The sequence below is a fragment of the Scyliorhinus torazame genome, chromosome 2 (genome assembly GCF_047496885.1).
Source record: "Scyliorhinus torazame isolate Kashiwa2021f chromosome 2, sScyTor2.1, whole genome shotgun sequence".
NCBI classification, from domain to species: Eukaryota; Metazoa; Chordata; class Chondrichthyes; order Carcharhiniformes; family Scyliorhinidae; genus Scyliorhinus; species Scyliorhinus torazame.
Genome location: NC_092708.1, coordinates 211,957,375 through 211,978,495, shown reverse-complemented (window position 1 = coordinate 211,978,495; position 21,121 = coordinate 211,957,375). Strand labels below are relative to the sequence as shown.

The window sequence follows — 21,121 nt, the reverse complement described above, 5'->3', positions numbered from 1 at the left end:
GAAGTCCCGCTGCTAGAATGCCTGTCCCCCCAGCGTAAATTAAACCACCTACCTTACCGGCGGGACAAGGTGGTGCGGGCGGGCTCCGGGGTCCTGGGGGGGTCGCAGGGCGATCTGGCCCCGAGGGGTGCCCCCACAGTGGCCTGGCCCGTGATCGGGGCCCACCGATCCGCGGGCGGGCCTGTGCCGTGGGGGCACTCTTTTCCTTCCGCCTTCGCCACGGTCTCCACCATGGCGGAGGTGGAAGAGACTCCCTCCACTGCGCATGCGTGGGAATACCGTGAGCGGCCGCTAACGCTCCCGCACATGCGCCGCCCGGAGATGTCATTTCCACGCCAGCTGGCGCGGCACCAAAGGCCTTTTCCGCCAGCTGGCGGGGCGGAAATTAGTCCGGCGCGGGCCTAGCCCCTTAAGGTTGGGGCTCGGCCCCCAAGATGCGGAGCATTCCGCACCTTTGGGGCGGCGCGATGCCCGACTGATTTGCACCGTTTTGGGCGCCAGTCGGCAGACATCGCGCCGATACCGGAGAATTTCGCCCCTGATATCTGCCACCATGGAACAAGTGCAACGATGAGAAAACATTTGCACACTCTGTCTTCATTTTCCGATGCATAAAAAGATTGAAAGGTAGATGAATACACCGTCCACCGTTGATAATTGCAACTGCATGTACAATGATGGCGTCAATCACTTATTTTTAGATTTATTCATCAAAAATGCAATTATTGGCATCTGGACTTGGCCACATACCGCAGGTGGCTCACATTTGAAACCATTGCTTTACAATGTCTAGCAACAAGGTTGGAACAAAAAGCTCACTAAGTCTCACCTTCTTAAGGGCAATTGGGGATGAGTGACAAATGCAAGCCTTGCCAGCGATACCCACATCCCATGAAAGATTTTTGAAAAATCATCAATCACTCACAGCGCAAAGATGCTAATGCTGATTCCCAACATGGTATGTGACTTACAGGACAAACTGGTTGGGAAAACCTGGTCCCTAATGCATTAAATTTCCATACATTAACTTAAGATGGTGGAAAATGAGGGGGCCTGTGGGGAGTGATTCCCCGACCAGAGCTCCCTACAGCATCGCTCCTCAATTTTGGAATCAAACTTTTTAAAATAAGGTTCATCAGTCATTTGATACTAAAATGGACTATTATGAAAAGACACCTCAGTGACTGGTTCCTACCTAAATGGAGATATGAAAGTGTGATACTTACACGCCACAGTGGTGTTAGTGGGAACGATTATAATATCTGCAGCTGGTGGGTCACGCACAATATCGTGCCAATGAATGGTGTTGACATAGCAGAGAAACTTGTTCTGGTCAATATAGATGCCTCCATTCAGGATTTCTGTGGAAGAACAGATTGCAGGATTGAAGGCATAGCTGATTAATAAACACATTGCAATTCTAGATTGAGTCCAATTGCTGCCTCAGCTCTGGATTCAATTCTAACCTCCTTCAGGCCATATCAAAGGTAACATGAACATTTTACATTCCCCAAGACCAATGTGAGTGCTTTTTCTTTATGTTTCCACCGGCTAACATTTCCAATCCCGTGTTCTGCTCTGCCAGACTGAACTTGGCTAAGGTTGCTGAGCTATTTAATCCAGTTTTCTCGTTGCGTGACAGCCACACTTTTATCTAACAGTGAAATGCCCTGCCACATAGGGAAAATGAGATAATAGGGCTAAGCTACATTGAACAGAATGCTGCTTTGTAATCTGTGGTTTTCCTGGACAGCTGACTACGATGTGCAGGTTAGGTGGGGTTACAGGGACAGGGCGGGAAATGGGCCTCGGCAGGGTGCTCTTTTGGAGAGTCGGTGCAGACTTAATGGGCCGATTGGCCTCCTTCTGCACTGTAGGAATTCTATGCATTCTATTCTATTCTATGGAAAATCGTGGTCAACAACCGCATTGTAGCTCCTCACCCCTGTCTACATCAACAGGGCCGAGGTCAGATGATTGACAGCTTCAAATTCCTTTTTTTTTTAATTTAGAGTACCCAATTCATTTTTTCCAATTAAGGGGCAATTTAACGTGGCCAGTCCATCTAACCTGCACATCTTTGGGTTGTGGGAGCGAAACCCACGCAAACACATTGAAAGAAAATGACAAGAAACATTGCAGGATTCTCCGTTCCGCCAGTCGCACGTTTCTTGGCCTTGCGGCGTCCGCTGGCGGTGGGATTCTGTCTCCTGCCGATTGTCAATGGGATTCACCATTGTAACCACCCCCGTCACCGTGAAACCCGCTGATGGGGCTGCGCTGCCAGCGGGAAAATTGCATCGCAACGGCTGGAGAATTCCGGTCAATCTTTTTTGATGTCCCGATGATGGGTCTCCAGGATTGCACACTGCGGTATCAAGAGATGGATTTTCAATTAATCTCCAGGCCAATCCTGGAGGGTTGGAAAGCCAACCCATTGGTGCACTGCCTGCAAAAAGCCAATCCGCCCTTTTGATGAGTAAGATATTCAGGAATGTTTCCTCAACGTGACATTTTGAAAAATTATGGGCTGTGTTCTCCATTTCTGAGACTAAGAGTTGACGCTGGCACAGCATTCGTGGAGTTCCACGACAGCAAAACTGCCGCCGCACCTGGACCGATTCAGCGACTGTCAAGGGGCTCGCACCGGCGCCACGAAGAACACAATCAATCCCAATGAGAAAGGGTGCAGGATTCACCGGTTTCGCGACTGGCACTCAGGAGGCTGTCGAGCTGCATCCTCATATGCACATTTCACTCCCCACACGCACCAACCCAGCCAACAAGGTGGTAGCAAGGCGTACGGCGCCACACTTCACTGATGCCTAGCTGGAGACCCTGCTGGACGTGATGGAGGAGAGGCAGGCCATTCTATACCCCAGCCCGGGAAGGAGGTTGCCAGCTGCCGCCACTCATTGTGCTTGGGCGCCGATGGCAGAGGTCAGTCAGCGCCACCAGCAGCACTGTCCGGACCGGCTAGCAGTGCCAGAAAAAACTCCTCAGGGTGGTCAGGGTGAGTGGGCAGCACTGTGCCCCTGGCATTAACCCTGCAGTAACCCCCCCCCACAGGGCGGCTGAATCCCCACCCTGCACTACATGCCGATCCCCATACTGGCCGACATGACCAGGTTCCCTGGCCACTGAGGCCACCAGCTACCCACCCGCCGGGCTGCATGCGCGGACTGTCTAACACTGTCCTTTTCCATTTGCCCCCCTTCACGCAAGGAGAAGGTCGCCAATAACCACCGGGAAAAGTGGAGGGGAACCACCGGACCTGTGACCCCTCACCGAGGCAGAGGAGAGGACCCTGGACGTGGTTGGCCGCTGGCTGGAATGGGATGTCGCTGGGGTGGAGTTCGGCAGCGGGCGAGGAAGTGAGACCCTGCGGTTCCCTGTGACATATGTGTCAACACCCGCCCCAACCACCCTCACCATGACCCTCCCCCCACAGCACCCTCACCACGACACTCCCCCCACACCACCCTCACACGACCCACACCACTACTCTCCCCCCACACCGCTCTCACCCTTACATGACCCTCACCACTACCCTCAGCTCACACCACCTTCACCCCACACTACCCTCACCCACACCCTCACCCCCACACCACCCTCACTCTGCATGACCCTCATCCTCACTACCCTTGCAACCCCACCCTCACCCCCATCCTCACCCCTCCACCCTACTCCCCCCCAGCCTGCATTCTAATCATGCATCTTGTCCTGGGTCTTACAGGACCTGCTTGAGATGGGCAGGTCAATCTGGTGTCCACCGCCCCCAGCCAGTGCCACAGCCGGAGCCGCCCTGTGAGCTGAGCAGCGTCGGGGAGAGCAGCTCGGATGCCAGCCCTCCGTCTGAGACACAGGACACCCCGGAATTCGAGTCTGTGGATGACACTGATTTCCCGTCACAGCTACCTCCAGCACCCTCCACCAAGTTGGAAACTGGTGTTTGATGGACACTCACCTCGGTTGGGCACTTCAATGAAGAGGCTCCTGGGACACTATCTGGTGCACAGCACAAAGCTGATCCGGTACAGCAGGTGGAGTTAGGAACACCCGAGGGGGCGGACAGTCAGAGGGCAGGCTGACCCCAGGAACAAGCTGCCATCCAGATGGGTTTCGGGCTCCTGAAACATACAGTCCCAAGGATTGTAGAGATGCAGTCGCAGAGCCAGGGACTATGGATCAGCAACTCCAAGGCCTGGGGCATTCTATGCAGGCACTGGCCGAGGCCCAGTTACCTCACAGGCAACCATGTGCCAGAGCCATCTCAAAGTCGCAGCGGCACTCCTGCGCATTGCCCAGTCACATCAGGCTATGGCTGGGAACGTCCAGGCGATGACCGATGTGGCGCAGACATAGAGGGAGGTGGTCCAGTTCCAGAGGGAGATGGCACAGTCACTGACTGATGTGACACAGACCCAGAAGGTGGTGACACACCACGCCTCAATGTGCCGAGCAGCAGCCGGGCCCATCTAGGCCCGGTCGCCCAAGAAGACGGGCGCCAACATGAACCCAGGTCGCAGGGCGGGAATTGAAACAGGTCGTCTCCACTCCAGCTGTCCATCTGGGGAACTACTTAGATGCAGCGTTAGGGCCCGTAAGGTCAGAAAGTTAAACACCAGTTAAGTAGGCACAGGTGCAGGGCACAGTTTAGTGATAGGGGCTAGGGCACAAATCTGTATGTACCTCTTCACATTAAACACCTGTTCACACCATTACAACCTGCCTCTGTGGCTCTGTCTGAACGGTGTGAGGGGTGGGCTGGGCTGGGCTGGCCAGAGAGGAGGCATGGGGCGGAGGGGTTGAGGGGGGGGGGGGGGGGGGGGAGGGGGGGAAATGGGCAGACGTTGTTGGTGGCCCGCGCTCCCAACCCTCCTCCCCGACCGTCCCCACCACCATAACCTCAGGGATCCGATGGGACTGTGTGGTGGAATTGCCAGGTCGCATGGTGGAATCCCGGGTGGATGGTGGAAATTGTTCTGTCAGACATTGTCAAACGATGTGGAGCACGGAGCTCATCACAGAGCAGGTTGTCATCATCCTCCAACCTATGGACCAGACCCGGTTTTACTGCCAACCCAGGGCCCCCAGCCCGTAGTGCGGCAGGTATGTATCACAGAGGGAGTTGCAGACATAGGTTGACCATGGGAGTGGGCGGGATTGGGGGTGGAATGCAGTGTCCGTGCCCCTGGCCCGTTTCCCCCCCCCCCACTAAGTCGGTGAACCTGGAGGCTTCCCGAGTGCGTTGGCCCTGGCGCACACATTGTGCGACTTCCTGTGCCTGGGCCCCATGTCCTGCACATCTTCCTCCTCCCCGCATCCTCTTCATCGGACGAGGCCTGCGGTTTATCCTCCTCCTCCAGCACATCACCCCTCTGCAGCAGATGTGTATGATGCAAAGCTGATGGTCACATATCGGCTCCGCGTTCATCGAGGGGAACCCTTTTCGGTTTGTGTAGAGCTTCCTGTCATCTGTAGGTGCTTACACAGGGACATGCATCCCGTCAATCACCCTCTGGACTCGGGAAATGGCTGCGATGGCGGCAAACCTCGTTGCCGGGCATCTTGGTGGGCTCGGTCCACATTGGAATGGATGTACTGCTCCACCTGGGCATATAAGGCCTCCATGACGGCACGGCTGCACCTGTGCACCGAGGTCTGTGAGATGCCGGACAGGTGCCCACTTGTCGCCTGGAAGGATCCCGTGGCATAGAGGTTCAGAGTAACCATCACCTTGACGTCCTCCGGGAGTGCGTGTCTGCCCCCATACCTCCGCAGTGCCAGGTGTGCTATGATCTGGCAGATATGTCGTACTGTCTCCCTGCTCAGCTGGAATCTTCGATGGCATGCCCAGTCAGGGTGTTGCTGATCCTTTGTCAGGGTCAGCTGGACTCGAAACGTTAGCTCTTTTCTCTCCCTACAGATGCTGCCAGATCTGCTGCGATTTTCCGGCATTTTCTCTTTGGTTTATGAATTTTCCCCCTGTGTACCCGAACAGGCATCGGAATGTGGGGACTAGGGGATTTTCACAGTACTTCATTGCAATGTAAGCCTACTTGTGACAATAAAGATTATTATTATGAGGAGCACCTTGAAGGAGTACAGAGAGGTTGAGCGGATTAGGGAGGGAATTCTAGAACTCGGGGCCGCCAATGCAGCAACAAAAATCCAGGGGTGTGCACGATGTTTCACTGGTATTATCAGACACCAGTCAACAGTAGGACATTGGTTGGGTTAATTCCCCTTCTTTCATGTCTTCACTCTTTTCTCACCTCTGACCAGCTCATACGGCATTGACCAAGGATCAAACCAACACCCTACCTATATCTGTTTGGCTCAGTTATAAATTGAACAGCAATGCTGCTGACTGATGGAAATTCCAGTGTTAATACAAATAATGCCCTCTAACATTAGTAATTACTAAAAAGAATTATTAATAATGATGTCAAGTTGCACTTGCTCACTGACATAGTTTGTGCTCTGCTGGAACCACGTGGTCCCAGACCTCATCAGAGTCTTGCTCCAGACATGGACACTGACAAGGTTCAGGGGAGAGTATCCACTTGTGAGTTCAAGACTGATGTGTCCCACCAAGGGGTCCTGACCAAGCTGCGGTCAATGGGTGTCAAAGGCATTGCCTCCAGCTCTTGCAGTCATACCTGAAGAAAAGGAAGATGGCTATGGGTCTCACTGGCCACTCAGCACAGCCCCAGAGTGAAGTGAAGGAGTTCCTTAGGGCAGCATTCTAGGCCCAGTCACCTTCAGTTTCTTCAGCAGCAATCTTTCTTCATCATAAGGTTAGGGGTGTGTCACCTCCATCTCCATGTCCCACACCAGCAGCACATTAGAGGTCACTGCTGACTTGGAACTTGACTGAACAAAACAACATGGCTACAAGAGCAGAGCAAAGGCCAAACATTCTGTGGCAAGTAGCTCACCTCCTGGCCCCTCCGAGCTACTCCCTGGCCTGCAGCAAGTGAATTAAAAGAAACAACAGAAAGCCAAGAAAAGGGAAAGCAAAAATCCGAGAGTGGCTTGCAGCCTTCTGCAGAACAAACCGTACACGGGACCATTAAAAAAAAGGAGTAGACCATTTGGCCATCAAGCCTGCTCCACCATTCTATAAGATCATGGCAGATCTGATTGTGTCCTAACCTCAAAGATTAAAGAGCCTCTGGGAGAAGATATTCCTGTGAACATGACATAAAACTAATTATTGTTGAATACTAATAATTCCTTTTATATAGAACACCACTGTATGTTTTTGCATTTCCTGTGTCAAGTCCTAACTATTGATCATTGAAGAACATCTGAAATAAGAGCAGGTGGACACTGTGCCGCCCATTGAGCCTGCTCCACCATTCAATACGATCGTGGCTGATCTTGTGCTTCAACCCCATTCTCCCGCCTGCTCGCTCCCCATATCCCTTAATTCCCTGCAAGACCAAATATCTGTCCATCCTGGCTTTAAATGTATTCAGTGATGGAGCTTCCACATCCCTCTGGGGTAGGGAATTCCAAAGATTCACAACTCTTTGCATGAAGTAATTTCCCCTCATCTCAGTCCTAAATGATCGACCCTCTTATCCTGAGACTGCGTCCCGACGGGAACAATCTCTCAGCAGACAACCAAGCTCATTGCTTTTATTTGCCAAACCCTACATTGATTTAACAGTTCTTTTTCTGTGATGAGATGTTCACCACTTGTCTGGAAAAGCCCAGTCGCACGTGCAAGAAATTCCATACTATCCAGGACAGAACAGTTCACTTGATCAGCACCTGCCAGAGAGCTCGATATCGACCCAGTCCATCACCGGCACATTGTGGTGAGTGACACGGTGGCACAGTGGTTAGCACTGCTGCCTCACAGCACCAGGAACCTGGGTTCCATTCCGACCTCGGGTGACTGTCTGTGTGAAGTTTGAACATTCTCCCCGTGTCTGCGTGGGTTTCCTCCGGATGCTCCGGTTTCCTCCCACAGTCCAAAGATGTGCAGGTTAGAAGGACTGGCCAGGCTAAATTGCCTCTTAGTGTCCAAAAGGGTAAGTGGGGTTACTGGGTTGCAGGGATAGGGTGGGGGCATAGGCCTAGGTAGGGTGCTCTTTCACAGGGTCGGTAGGCTGAATGGCCTCCTTCTGCACTGGAATGATTCTATGATACAGGATGCACGACAGCAACTCACAAAGCCTATTTCATCAGAGCCTCCTACTTTATTAGTGTCACAAGTAGGCTTACATTAACACTGCAATGAAGTTACTGTGAAAAGCCCCAAGTCGAGACATTCCGGCGCCTGTTCGGGTACATGGAGGGAGAATTCTGAATGTCCAATTCACCTAACAGCGCGTCTTTCGGGTCTTGTGGGAGGAAACCGGAGCACCCAGAGGAAACCCACGCAGACACGGGAAGAACATGCAAATTCCGCAGAGACAGTGACCCAAGCCGGGAATTGAACCTGCGTCTCTGGCGCTGTGAAGCAACAGTGCTAACCACTGTGCTACCGTGCCGCCCATGTCTCGTGTGAGCACTGCCACCGCAAAGAACAAGAGTGGAAAATGTGCAGGAACATCTATTCCTCCAAGTTCCCTTCCAAGTCACACATCCTCCCAACTGGGACAGGTGTCTCGTTCCTTCATTGCCACTGGATCCGTGCTCTGAAATTCCCTCCTCCACACCATCATGGCCACAGCAAGACAGCAGTGGTTCAAAGACACAGCCCACCATCGCTGTCTCAGGGTGACTGGAGATTGGCAATAGATATCGGCCCTGCCCACAATGAGAATGAGAGGGAGAAGGCATGTGTGCCCAAACTGAATAGCCAATCAGCCAGAGTGAAGTAATAACCATCAAAGAGAGTAAACTGGATAATCATCAGATCCAGCCAATGTTCAAACCAAATAAACCTCATTGTCCTCAGCCCAGCACCTCTGAATACAGCATCTCCTCTCACCAATCTGCTCAAAGCAAAGATCTCTCAGGACAAAGTACAGTATGAATGGTGCAAGTCTCTATTGACCTTAACTGGGTGTGGTGCAGGTAGGGTGTTCTTCCCAGGAGGTCTCTTTGTAACACTGTATAGGGATTCTCCGATTCCACAGCCACGTGTTTCTCGGCAACGCACCATTCGCTGGCGGTGGGATTCTCTCTTCCCGCTGCTTGTCAATGGGATTTCCCATTTAGGACACCCCAAGCTGCCAGGAAACCCGTGGGTAGGGGTACGCTGCCAGTATGAAAAGAGGATCCCAACGGCTGGAGAATTCGCTCTTGTGTATATCTTCTTCTCTCTCTCCATGTGGGGGAGGTGAATTGGAGGGATTTGCATGTCAATGGCTTCTTCTAAGGATGGCTTTGACCCAGAAACACCCTGCTCTGAGTTTGCAGATGGCTCTGAAGTAATGGGCCTCAGGAGTACTGAGAACAGTTTGCTTGCCGGTTGACGCAGGAAAAGAAGCCATTGTAAGTAAAGGCATTCCTGAGTGCCAAGCTGCAGGTGGTAAGTTAAGACAAATGTCCCAGAAAATGGTCTAAAGTACCTCAGCACCAGAAAATTGGGATATTCACTTCAGTTCAAAATATCAGGATCTCAAGGTACAGTCAGAAGTGCATGCCCAAAGGTGGCGGTCTTCGGGGTGTCAGAACAGCCGGAGCTCTTTAGTGGGAGAGGGGCAGACCTCCTAGCCTTTGCCTCCCTGATCGCTCGCCGGAGACTCCTGCTTGGCTGGCGATCAGCAGCACTACCCAAGGCCGCGGGTTGGCTGTCCGACTTGGCGGAATTCCTCAAATTGGAGAAAATGAGATTCGCCATCAGAGGATTGGAAGAAGGCTTCCACAATACATGGAGGCAATTCATTTGCTGCTTCGAGGACCTGTTTGTGACCAGCAACTAACTTAGCGGGGGTGGGGGGGGTGGGAGGGAGAACAGGTGGGGGTAGGAGGGAAGGGGGAAGGGGCCAGCTAGACAGGGGAAAAGAGGAAAGTCTGTGTGTGTGTGTGTGTGGGGATGGGGGGGGGGGGGGGGGGGGGGGGGATGTCAACACCCAGAGTACAGGGGAAGCAAGAACGAAGGGACTATAGGGTACTGAGGGAGGAATAAACCCAGTGCTGCTGCCAAAGCAATCAACGGATTACATCTTTGTTGCCTCCAGCACACTCCTGGTATATAATACCATGGGGCTTTCAATGTATACAGTTAAAAATATGTGGCGGGATTCTCTAATCCCGCGGCAGAGTGTCCACGCCGTCTGAAACGCCGTCGTGTTTTACGATGGCATGAACGGGTCGCTGCCAGGACTAATTCTGGCCCTTACAGGGGGCCAGCATGGCGCTGGAGCGGTTCGCGCGGCTCCAGCTGTCGATGCTGGTGCGGACTGTGCACCGCGGGATCCGCGCAGGCGCAGCGGCGCCGGCGCCAACGCACGCATGCGTAGTGGCCTCCTTCAACCCGTCGGCCCCGATGCAACATGGCGCAGGGCTACAGAGGCCGCCGAGTAGGAAAGGAGGCCCCAGCCAGAGTGGCCGGCCCGCCGATCGGTGGGCCCTGATCTCGGGCCAGGCCACATCGGAGGCCCCCCCACCCCGGTTCGGACTCCCCCTTCCTCCCCCACAGGCCGCCACCCGACCCTTCAAAGCTGAGGTCCCGCCGGCTCAGAGCAGGTTAGAATGGCGCCAGCGGGACTGAGTTTTTTTTTCATGGCTGCTCGGCCCATCTGGGCTGGAGAATCGCACGGGGGGCCGCGTAGAGTGGCCCGCGACCGGCGCCGCCCCAACCACGGCGGCGCCAATGGCACCGTATCTTCGCTCTGCGGAGAATCACGTGCCAGCGCCGAGGCGGCTTGGCCCGGTCGCGGGGATTCTCCGGCCCGGCCCAGGGCTGAGAGAATCCCGCCCATGGTTGTTGTAACCGACCATTTGGAATTTACTGTCAATATGCCTTGTGTATCTGTATATATTTCATATGTTTTCTTACCTTTTCTTTTTTGTTATAAATACAAATGAAAATCAGTAAAAATACTTTTAAATAAGTGCAAACTAATAAAATACAATGTCACACTATCAAAATTACCTTCTTCAGTTTGTCTATTCTTCCCTAAAGGTTAAAACTCACTTTATATGTACTAATACTGCATTCCTTCACAATCAGCTGCCATCAGTAAATACTTGCTGCTTCGACTTCACATTGATGTTGACCAGTTATAATCTATGTATAAATATAGTTACCTTTTATCTTCTTCACAGCCGATTATCATTTGACCTTTGACCACTCGGGTCAAAAACATGAGTTTGCTTGTGACCTGAAGAAAACCCTAAACTGAGATAACCGGCAGTATAAGCTCCCAACCCACGCCGTAAACCCTGAACCCAGGGCTCACCTGCCATCAATTCTAACCTCCAGCGGCCTTATCTTAACGTCTAAACAGAACACAAGCTGAAATTCAGTATCGAGTTGCTCACCTCATATGCAAACAACATGTTACAATAAAGAATTCTTCAAAGTATTGCTCCCGGGTGTACTTTTCATCAGAGAAACATCAAAACACTTTTTACCCAAGACTACCCCTCAAAGGATGCAATTTAAAGAATCCATTGTGCCAACCAATTAAAATTTCCAGGCTTGTTAAAGTGCTAGTGATGGTATGGTGGAGACTGATTCTCCGTAAGTCGTACCTATCATACTCAATACAAAACACGATGGTTGTGGTTGTTGGAGGCCAATCATCTCAGCCGCAGGAAATCTTTGAAGGTGTTCCTGGGAATTTTATCCTCCACCCAACTATCTTCAGCCACATTACAAAAGATCTTCCGCACACTGTAACGCCAGATTTGGTGCTGTTCACTGATGGTTGTACAGTTCCATTTGCAACTCCTCAGGTAATGAAGCCCTGCCAGCATGCAACAGGTCCTGGACAACATTCAGACTGGAACTGATATGACAAGGAACATGTGCGTCACTCGCGTGCAAAATGATGACCATCTCCAACAAGATATCATGCCTTGACATTCAACAATATTACCAGCATTGAACCTCAACTGTCAATATCTTGTGGATCACCACGGACCAAAGGTTTAACTGGACAGCCACTGTGATTACAAGAGCAGGTCAGAGGCTGAGTGTTCTGCAGCAAGTGACTTCTTCTGACTCACGAAGATCCTCGACGACCCACAAAGTCCAAGTTAGAAATGGGATGGGATATTCTTACTTGCTTGCATCAGCGCAGCTCCAAAAATACTAAAACAATTGTTCAACACCATCCAGGATCAAAAAGCCATAGAACCCATGGAGTGCAGAAGGAGGCCTTTCAGCCCATTGAATCTGCACTGCCGTCTGAAAGAATAGTCAACTTAGGCCCACTCACCCGCCCCATTCCCACCTAACCTGCGCTTCTTGGGTACTTAGGGAGCATGTTTTTTTAACATGGCCAATCCACCTAATCTACACATCTTTGGACTGTGGGAGGAAATCGGAGCACCCGGAGCAAACCCAGGCAAACACGGAGAGGACGTGCAAACTCCCCTCAATCACCCAAGGCCGGAATTGAACCCGGGTCCTTGGCGCTGTGAGGCAGCAATGCTAACCCCTGTGTCACCCTGCCATCTGTTTGATTGGGACCCCAACTGCCACACTAAACATTCACTCCATCCACCACCGGTATACAGTGGCAGCAGTGTGCATGATCTACGAGATAGGCTGCTGCAACATGCCAAACTTTCTTCAAATCCATGAAAACCATCACCCGGGAAAACCATCACCTTCAAGTGTTCTTCTCTGTTATATTGTTGTAATATTCAAGAATTAGGAGCTATATTGTTACGCGTATGAATACATAAGTATGCAGAATATCACATCACTCACTACTGTACTTACAGTCTGTGCACTGAACTAACAATGCATTGATGTTAACCCGTGTAGCTGCAGAGTGTGATTATTGTGAACTTCTGGGAACCACAAGACATGGCATGATGGCAATAGGTGTTTACAAATAAAACTCAAGCATTATGAATGAAATAAATGATGAATTAGGTTGAGAACAATTATCCCAAATCAGTGCCAGTGAGAGAGAAAGCAGAGGGAGTGGATCATGCAAAATAAAATGGCCACCGCTGCAGTAATTAATACATAATTCCAGTTAAGAATGAATTGGGAGGCTGACAATGCTGTGGAGGCATTTCGAAAGTTTAAACAAAAGTGCAGATTGACGTTTGTCTATTTTCCAAAAAGCACCAGTGAAGAGGAAAGGATCAGTTACATACTTTAGTGGACTGGAGGGAAAGGTTTAGATCTTTTCAATGGCTGGGAAATGAGTGTGGACGGCAGTAAAAGCTCAGGCAATAGTTTTGAGAAATCTGGCAGGCATCTTGAGCCAAAGTCAAACTATCAGATTCACCAATATGAGTTTCTGAGCTTGAGACAGGAACCAGATGAGCCTGTTGAAAATTTCTTCACAAGGTTGAGAAATGACTCCAGCAAAGGGAAATTCAAAGAAATGGATAAAAGGCTGATCAATCGGCACATATCGGACTCTGCACATTCTGAAGTAAAAAAAGATTGGATTGGAAAGGACAAGCACACAACATCGTAAGCTGCAAGTTGACATTGTGAGAGCACTTGAGGCCACAATAAGACAGATGATGACACTGATGAGCCAAATGGCTCACCTTCAATTAAGTCAAGAGAAAGGCAGCAGGGGTTTTTCAGCAAAACAACAAAAGAATGCACAATTGATAGAATGAAAATTGTACCAGAGCTGTGGATGACCAAGGGTTCACAGATTGAAGAAAATGCCTCACATACAGATGAAACTACAGAATTTCAGGAAAACCCCAATCACTGTGAAAAGATGCTCAGGACAAAGCAAGATGAGAAAGGAGTTACCGGAGGTAAAGCAACAGGGAGAATGAAAAAAAGAAGCCAAAACATCCATACCCAGGAGGTTGACAATGAGGTTGCAGTCAATGTAGACGTAGGAACCAACAAACTGCTTGAAATGACTGGATGCAACAGATCCCAGAGAAAAGAAACTGGCACAACCATTCAGGTCAGAAAGAAAGTGAGAAATAAGCCCAGAACCAAAATTCTAAAGCTGAAGTTTGATACTGGAACACAGAGTAACATTTTCCTGCTTAAACCGTGCCAGAAGACCTCTTTTGAAAATTTGAAAGAAAATAGATACACACAAAAAGATGCTCTGAAACTGAGTTAACATCATGCTGACAGCATGTGGGGAATCGAGATTCAAAAATAGACAGGCCATGCAGCTGCGAATGATGCTCTCAATTTCCCATCGATGCCGGGCCACTAGACATAACTGCGGGCACAAAATGACAGGCTGAGCTCTGAGAGCTTCTGGGCAAAAGGCTACAGGGCTACAGGAGGGGTCCCTTGCATTCTGCCGCTGAAAAGCATGAGCGGAGTTTGGCCAGTCTTCGATCCCGCTGCATCCATGCTTGCAACTGAGTAGTACGACACTGGCAAGGTACCCATAAAATTACGAGTTGCAATTACTTCATCTGCCATTGGCAGGGATGGGGAACCCATGGGCAATTGTAGACGATTGAGAGCATTGGCATCGGCAATCTGTGTACCCAGTAGTTAGCACTGCTGCCTCACAGTGCCAGGGATCAGGGTTCCATTCCGACCTTGGGTGACTGTCTGTGTGAAGTTTGCACATTCTCCCCGTATCTGCGTGGGCTTCCTCCGGGTGCTCCGGTTTCCTCCCACATCCTTTCCAAAGATGTGCAGGTTAGGTGGATTGGCCATGCTAAATTACCACTTTGTGTCCAAAGGTGTGTAGGTCAGGTGGGGTTATGGGGATAGGGTGGGTAAGTGGGCCTAGTAGGGTGCTCTTTCAGAGGGTCAGTGCAGACTCAATGGGACGAATTACCTCCTTCTGCACTGTAGGGATTTTATGATTCCAAACTCGGGCGGTGTTGAATTGAATATTCATACGCAGCGCGTAGAAGCACCCAACGCTAAATTCTGGCTGACGGGATGGACAGAATTCCCTTATCTTCCCTGAATAAGCTGAGCCGGGACTTGTTGTCAGTCACATTAGAGAAGTGCCTCACGTAAACATATTGGTGGAACCTCTCGGCTCCAAATATTCTCGGCAAGTCCTCTTTCTCGATTTGGGCACACCACTATTCAGCGTCCGTCAAGGTCCTCGAGGAAAATGCAATGGGGCATTTGTGCCGCCATCCCATCTGTGGGCCAGCACTGCCTGATGACATGGGGGTAGACATCACATGTTAGGATTAGCGGTTGAGCTAGATCATAGTGTGTGAGCAGATGTGTGGACGACAGACAATATTTTTCCTGGCGAAAGCTTTGTCTTGCGAAGCACCCCAGAACCACTTCTGGCCCTTCTTCAACAGTATTTGGGGAGGAGCCAGTAAAATAGCCAGGTTGGCGGTGAACTTACCATGATAATTTATCAGGCCTAGGAATGACCGGAGTTAAGTAGTGTTCTTCGGGGTTAGGGTCCGTTTTAAGGCCTGAACCTTGTCCTCCACTGGGGATAGATCAAGATCATCCATGTCTACCCTGTACCCTTAGGAATTCACCGCTTGAGTGCAGAACACACACTTGCTCCTCTTTAGCCGGGCGTCCACTTGAGAAAACCACCTGAGCACGTCACCATCCTTGCGCGAAGTCTTTGAAATGTCTGATGGGAGTTGGCGTTGCCGAACCTGCTTTATTATTATTGGGCGGCGAATGTGGACAAGATGTGGCGGTGGTGGGAAAGAGAAGAGGTAGAGTGGGTTAGGATGGATGGGGAATCTTGTAAGGGCTCCAGTTTTAGGGCTATAGAGACGGCAGCATTGCCAATGGCTCCGGTAGGTTTTCAGGGAGCCCGGTAGTACAGTCCACTGTGAAGATATGGAATCAGTTGATGAGGCATTTTAGGGTGGAACGGATGTCGGTGTTAATGCCACTGTGGGTTTGCCGGGGAGGGGTGGATAGTGTATACAGGAGGTGGAGGAAGTGGGGCTGGTCAAGGTGAGGGATCTGTATTTGAAATGTTCTTCAGTCTGGAGGACCTAAGGGAGAGGGTAGAGCTGCCGAGGGGGAGTGAGTTCAGGTTTCTGCAGGTTAGGGACTTTGCACAAAAGATTTGGAGGGGGTTTCCTAGGTTGACGGGATACACCCTGTTGGAGCGACTGCTGCTTCTGGATGTGGAAGGGGAGGGAAGAATTGGGGATATATACAAGTGGCTGGGGGGCAGAGAGGGAGTAGGTAGTGAAGGACAAGGAGAAATGGGAAGAGGATTTGGGAGGGGAGATCAATTGGGGAGTATGGAGTGCGGCACTGCGTAGGGTAAACGGGACCTCCTCTTATGCAAGGATGAGCCTGATACAGTTTAAGGTGGTGCACAGGGTGCATATGACTCGGGCGAGAATGAGTGGGTTCTTTCAGGGGGTAGCAGATGAGTGTGAGAGCTGTGGGCGGGGGCCAGCGAATCACACGCACATGTTTTGGGAAGATTCTGGGTGGGAGTGTTCGCTGTCTTAGCCAGGATAGTGGAGGAGGAGGTGGACCCGGACCCTTTGGTGGCGAAATTTGGGGTTTCAGAGAAGCCGGAGCTCATGGAGAGGAGGAAGGCTGATGTCGTGGTCTTCGCCTCTCTGATTGCACAGGGGCGAATTTTACAGGAGTGGTGGTCGACATCGCCACCGGGGGTAGCAGCTTCGTTGGGTGACCTGTATGACTTCCTGCAATTAAGAAGATAAAGTATGAGTTAAGGAGCTCCGCGGAGGGGGTTTTCGATAAGGTAGGGGATGTTCGTCACTGTGTTTGTGTACAGACTGTATAGTTGATTGCTGGGAAGTATGTTTCCCGGGGTGTTCATGTGTTATAACCTGTTTTGATACATGTTTGTAATAAAATACATTTTTTTAAAAAGAAATGGCTGATGGTATACGATGGAGATGGCAGACCCAGCGTCCATTTCCATCACTCCAGGATGACCATTTACTTCTAATGTGACCTGTATCAGTGTTTCCTTAGAGCTGTGACACAGTTCAGCCAGAGGGGGCCACATGCCGCTCTCAGCGGCTGCTTTGGACGATGTTCCCTGCACAGAATTGGGCAGCTCTGGCCATCATATGTCCTCCGATCACACAGTTCGTAACGTGGTCGGCTCTCCCCTTTGTCCTTGGGGGAGGTATCCCATAGGTGTGCGGTCACATCCGAGTGCTTGGCCAGGTTGGGGAATTGCCTCGGTGTTGCCCTTTGAGAGGTGATCTGGCCTGACCGACATTGCCCATGATGCCGTAGGATACAAAACAGATGATGGGTTAAACATAGTCAATGGGCCCCTTTCTCTGCATGCTCCCGGGACAGTGACAGCTCGACGGCCCATTTTAAATCTAAGGTGGGCTCCGCCAACAGCTTCCTCTGAGTGAGTTTCCACAAAGCAGCCTATCCCTCAACATGTCGGAGAGGGATGGCCCGAACCCCCAATGCTCTGCCAGTCACCTAAGGCAGGTCAAGAAGTCAGTGACCAATTAACCTGGAGACCGCATTGCCATATTAAATCTATCCTGCTGCATGATAATGGAAGATTCCGGGTCATAATGTTCAGCTACCAGCGCAACCAGATTGTCAAATGATTTGGAGTCTGATGCGGCTGGGTAAGTGAGATCTTTATAATTCAAAAAGTCGGGGCCATGCAGGCAGTCAGGAGGATGACTTTCTGACGGTCTTCCCCCAAAAACCCGTTAGCCTGGAAGAAGTACCACCTGCTTTCAGCATACTAGCTCCAGTCTTCCAGGCCTGCATCGAAGGCTTCCAGCTTACTGACATCTTGAATTTTAATCATAGATTATCATAGAATTTACAGTGCAGAAGGAGGCCATTCGGCCCATCGAGTCTGCACCGGCTCCTGGAAAGAGCACCCTACCCAAGGTCAACACCTCCACCCTGTCCCCATAACCCAGTAACCCCACCTAACACTAAGGGCAATTTTGGACACTAAGGGCAATTTATCATGGCCAATCCACCTAACCTGCACATCTTTGGACTGTGGGAGGAAACCGGAGCACCCGGAGGAAACCCACGCACACACGGGGAGGATGTGCAGACTCCGCACAACAGGGACCCAAGCCGGAATCAAACCTGGGACCCTGGAGCTGTGAAGCAATTGTGCTATCCACAATGCTACCGTGCTGCCCTCAGATAATAGTCTGGCTTCTAATGTAATGGCTTCTAAATGTAATGTCCACACGTTTCCAGAATAGTAATGATCCAGGGTGGCTAGGTAGCAGTGACCGAGTCATCCACCCAACCACAAGCCCTGAAGACCGGATACAACGTGCTCCATTGAACCTTCTCTCTAGGATACTTCGCAGTTTATCAAAGTGCGCATCAAAAACCTGCACCATCGAGCTGAGATCATCATCCGGAACATCATTCTCAATGGCAATCAACTTTCTGATGTATACAACACTGCCGAGGCGTAGGCCCCCTCATCAGCATAACCACCACTGCAAGCTTGGCCCCACCCCAGCCATCTCCCACCACTCCAATCTGATTCAACTCGGCCCTTCACCACCAAACTCTGACCAGGATCATTCAGGGACATAACACAAGACATATAGCCCAAAAAATTCCATTATGGAATATGAATTACAATAAAATGAAGGATTAAAAGACGAGTGGAAACAGAGCTCGCAAAAACGCAGCCCCTTCTGTGCTCTTTTCACAGATCCCTTGGTGTCATATTTGACTATTAGTTGAACTTCTAGCCACATATTCATGCCACCAATAAGCCTACTTATATCCAACTTTGTAACACTTACTGACTCTGCCCCTGCCTCAACCCATTTGCTGCTGAAATCCTCATTTGTGTTTTTGTTACATTTAGACTTGACTCTTCTAATGCATGTAAGGCAGGCTCCCACATTCTATCCTTCAAAAACTTCAGGTCATTCACAACTCTGCAGCCTGTGTCTCACCAAGTTTCGTCCATCCATCAATCTTGAGCTTATTGACTTACATTAGCTACCAGTTAACTAATACCTCAATTTGAATGTCCTCATCCTTGTTTTCAAATCTCTTCTTGGTCTCACTCCTCCCTATCCCTGCAATTTCCTCCTACTCCATGGCCCTCTGAGGTATTTGCACTCCTCCATTTCTGACCTCTTCAATACCAAATCTACTGTATTTCTTCGAGGATGTAACTAGTAGAATTGATGAGGGGGAACCAGTGGATGTGGTATAGTTGGACTTTCAGAAGGCTTTTGACAAAGTCCCGCATAAGAGGTTAGTGTGTAAAATTAAAGTGCATGGGATTGGGGGTAGTGTATTGAGATGGATGGAAAACTGGTTGGCAGTTAGGAAACAAAGAGTCGGAATTAACAGGCCTTTTTCAAATTGGTAGGCAGTGACCAGTGGGGTACCGCAGGGATCGGTGCGAGGACCCCAACTATTCACGATATATATTAAGATTCAGATGAGGGAACAAAATGTAATAGCTCCAAATTTGCAGATGACACCAAGTTGGGTGGGAGGGTGAGCTGTGAGGAGGATGCAGAAATCCCTCAGTGTGATTTGGACAAGTTGAGTGAGTGGGAAAATGAGTGGCAGATGCAGAGTAATTTGGATAAATGTGAGGTAATCCACTGAGGTAGCAAAAACTAGAAGCCAGACTATTATCTGAATGGCCATATGTTAGGAGAGGGGATTGCGCAACGAGACCTGGGTGTCCTTGTACATCAGGCACTGAAGGTAAACATGCAGGTGTAGCAAGCGGTAAAGAAGACAAATGGTATGCTGGCCTTCATTGCGAGAGGATTCAAGTACAGGAGCTGGGATGTCTTTCTGCAATTATACAGGGCCTTGTTGAGGCCACCCCTGGAATATTGTGTGCAGTTTTGGTCTCCTTATCTGAGGAAGGATGTTCCAGCTACAGAGGGAGTGCAGCAAAGGTTCAACAGGCTGATTCCTGGGATGGCAGTATTGACATACGAGGAGAGATTGAATCGGTTAGGATTGTATTCGCTGGAGTTCAGAAGAATGAGGGGGCGGATCTCATAGAAACCTATAAAATTCCAACAGGGCTAGACAGGGTAGATGCAGGAAGGATGTTCCCGATGGTGGGTGTGCCCAGAACCAGGGGTCACAGTCTGAGGATACATGGCAGACCATTTAGGACAGGGATGAGGAGAAATTTCTTCATGCAGAAAGAGGTCGGCCTGTGGAATTTGTTACCACCGGAAGTAGTTGAGTCCAAAACACTGTATGTTTTCGAAAAGCAGTTAAATATAGCACTTAGGGTGGAGGGGGTCATAGGATATGGGGGGAAAGCAGGATTGTGCTATTGAGTTGGATGTTCAGCCATGGTCAGAATGAATGGTGGAGCAGGCTCGAAGGGCCAAATGGCCTCCTCCTGCTCCTATTTTTTTCTATGTTTCTACAAACGTGTCCGGGTCTCCTTTGTCCTCAGTTTAGTAACTTGAGGAAGACAGTGATAGGGGAACAAGGGTTTATTGAACTCTGTACAAAACTCTGCCCACGGCAGTAACTCTCTCCCAAGCCAGTCCTTGTTGAGACAAACAACGGGCGGAATTCTCCGACCCCCCGTCGGGTCGGAGAATCGGCGGGGCGTCGCGCGAATCGCGCCACGCCGCCCCGACACTGGGACGCAATTCTCTGCAATGCGGAGAATCAGCACCATTGGCGCTGCCGTGGTCAGCGCGGCGCCAGTCAGGGTATGCGGCGACTCTCCGACCTGGGCCGGCACAGGCCGGCGCGCCGATTCCCTGGCACGGATGGGCTGAGCGGCCTTCAACAAAAAGCCGAGTCCCACCGGCGGCATTCTAACCGGCTGTGGGCCGGCGGGACCTCGGTGTTGAAGGGTCCGTGTGCGGCCTGTGAGGGGGAGGGGGGGGCCGACCCCGGGGGGGGGTGGAGAGCCTCCATAGGGGCCTGGTCCGCGATCGGAGCTCACCGATCGGCGGGCCGGAGCTCACCGATCGGCGGGCCGGCCTCTCTGCCCTCTGGCCTCCTTTCCTCCGCGACGGCTCCTGTAGCCCTGCGCCATTTGGCGTCGGGGCCGCCGCGGGGAAGAAAGCCACTGCGCGTGCGCTAGTTGGCTCCGGCCCAACTGCGCAAGAGGCGCCG

The 21,121-nt window shown here is 50.9% G+C and overlaps 1 protein-coding gene across 4 annotated transcripts in view; it reads right to left on the bottom strand.

Annotated features, from left to right (window-relative positions):
* LOC140395504 (receptor tyrosine-protein kinase erbB-4-like) overlaps positions 1-21,121 on the bottom strand; it is a 1,530,197-nt gene that overhangs the window by 635,623 nt on the left and 873,453 nt on the right. For all 4 annotated transcript variants that reach the window (XM_072483352.1, XM_072483369.1, XM_072483378.1 and 1 more), the window contains exon 4: positions 1,227-1,361. In XM_072483352.1, coding sequence (XP_072339453.1) covers positions 1,227-1,361 — 135 coding nt within the window. The remainder of the gene's footprint in view (positions 1-1,226; positions 1,362-21,121) is intronic.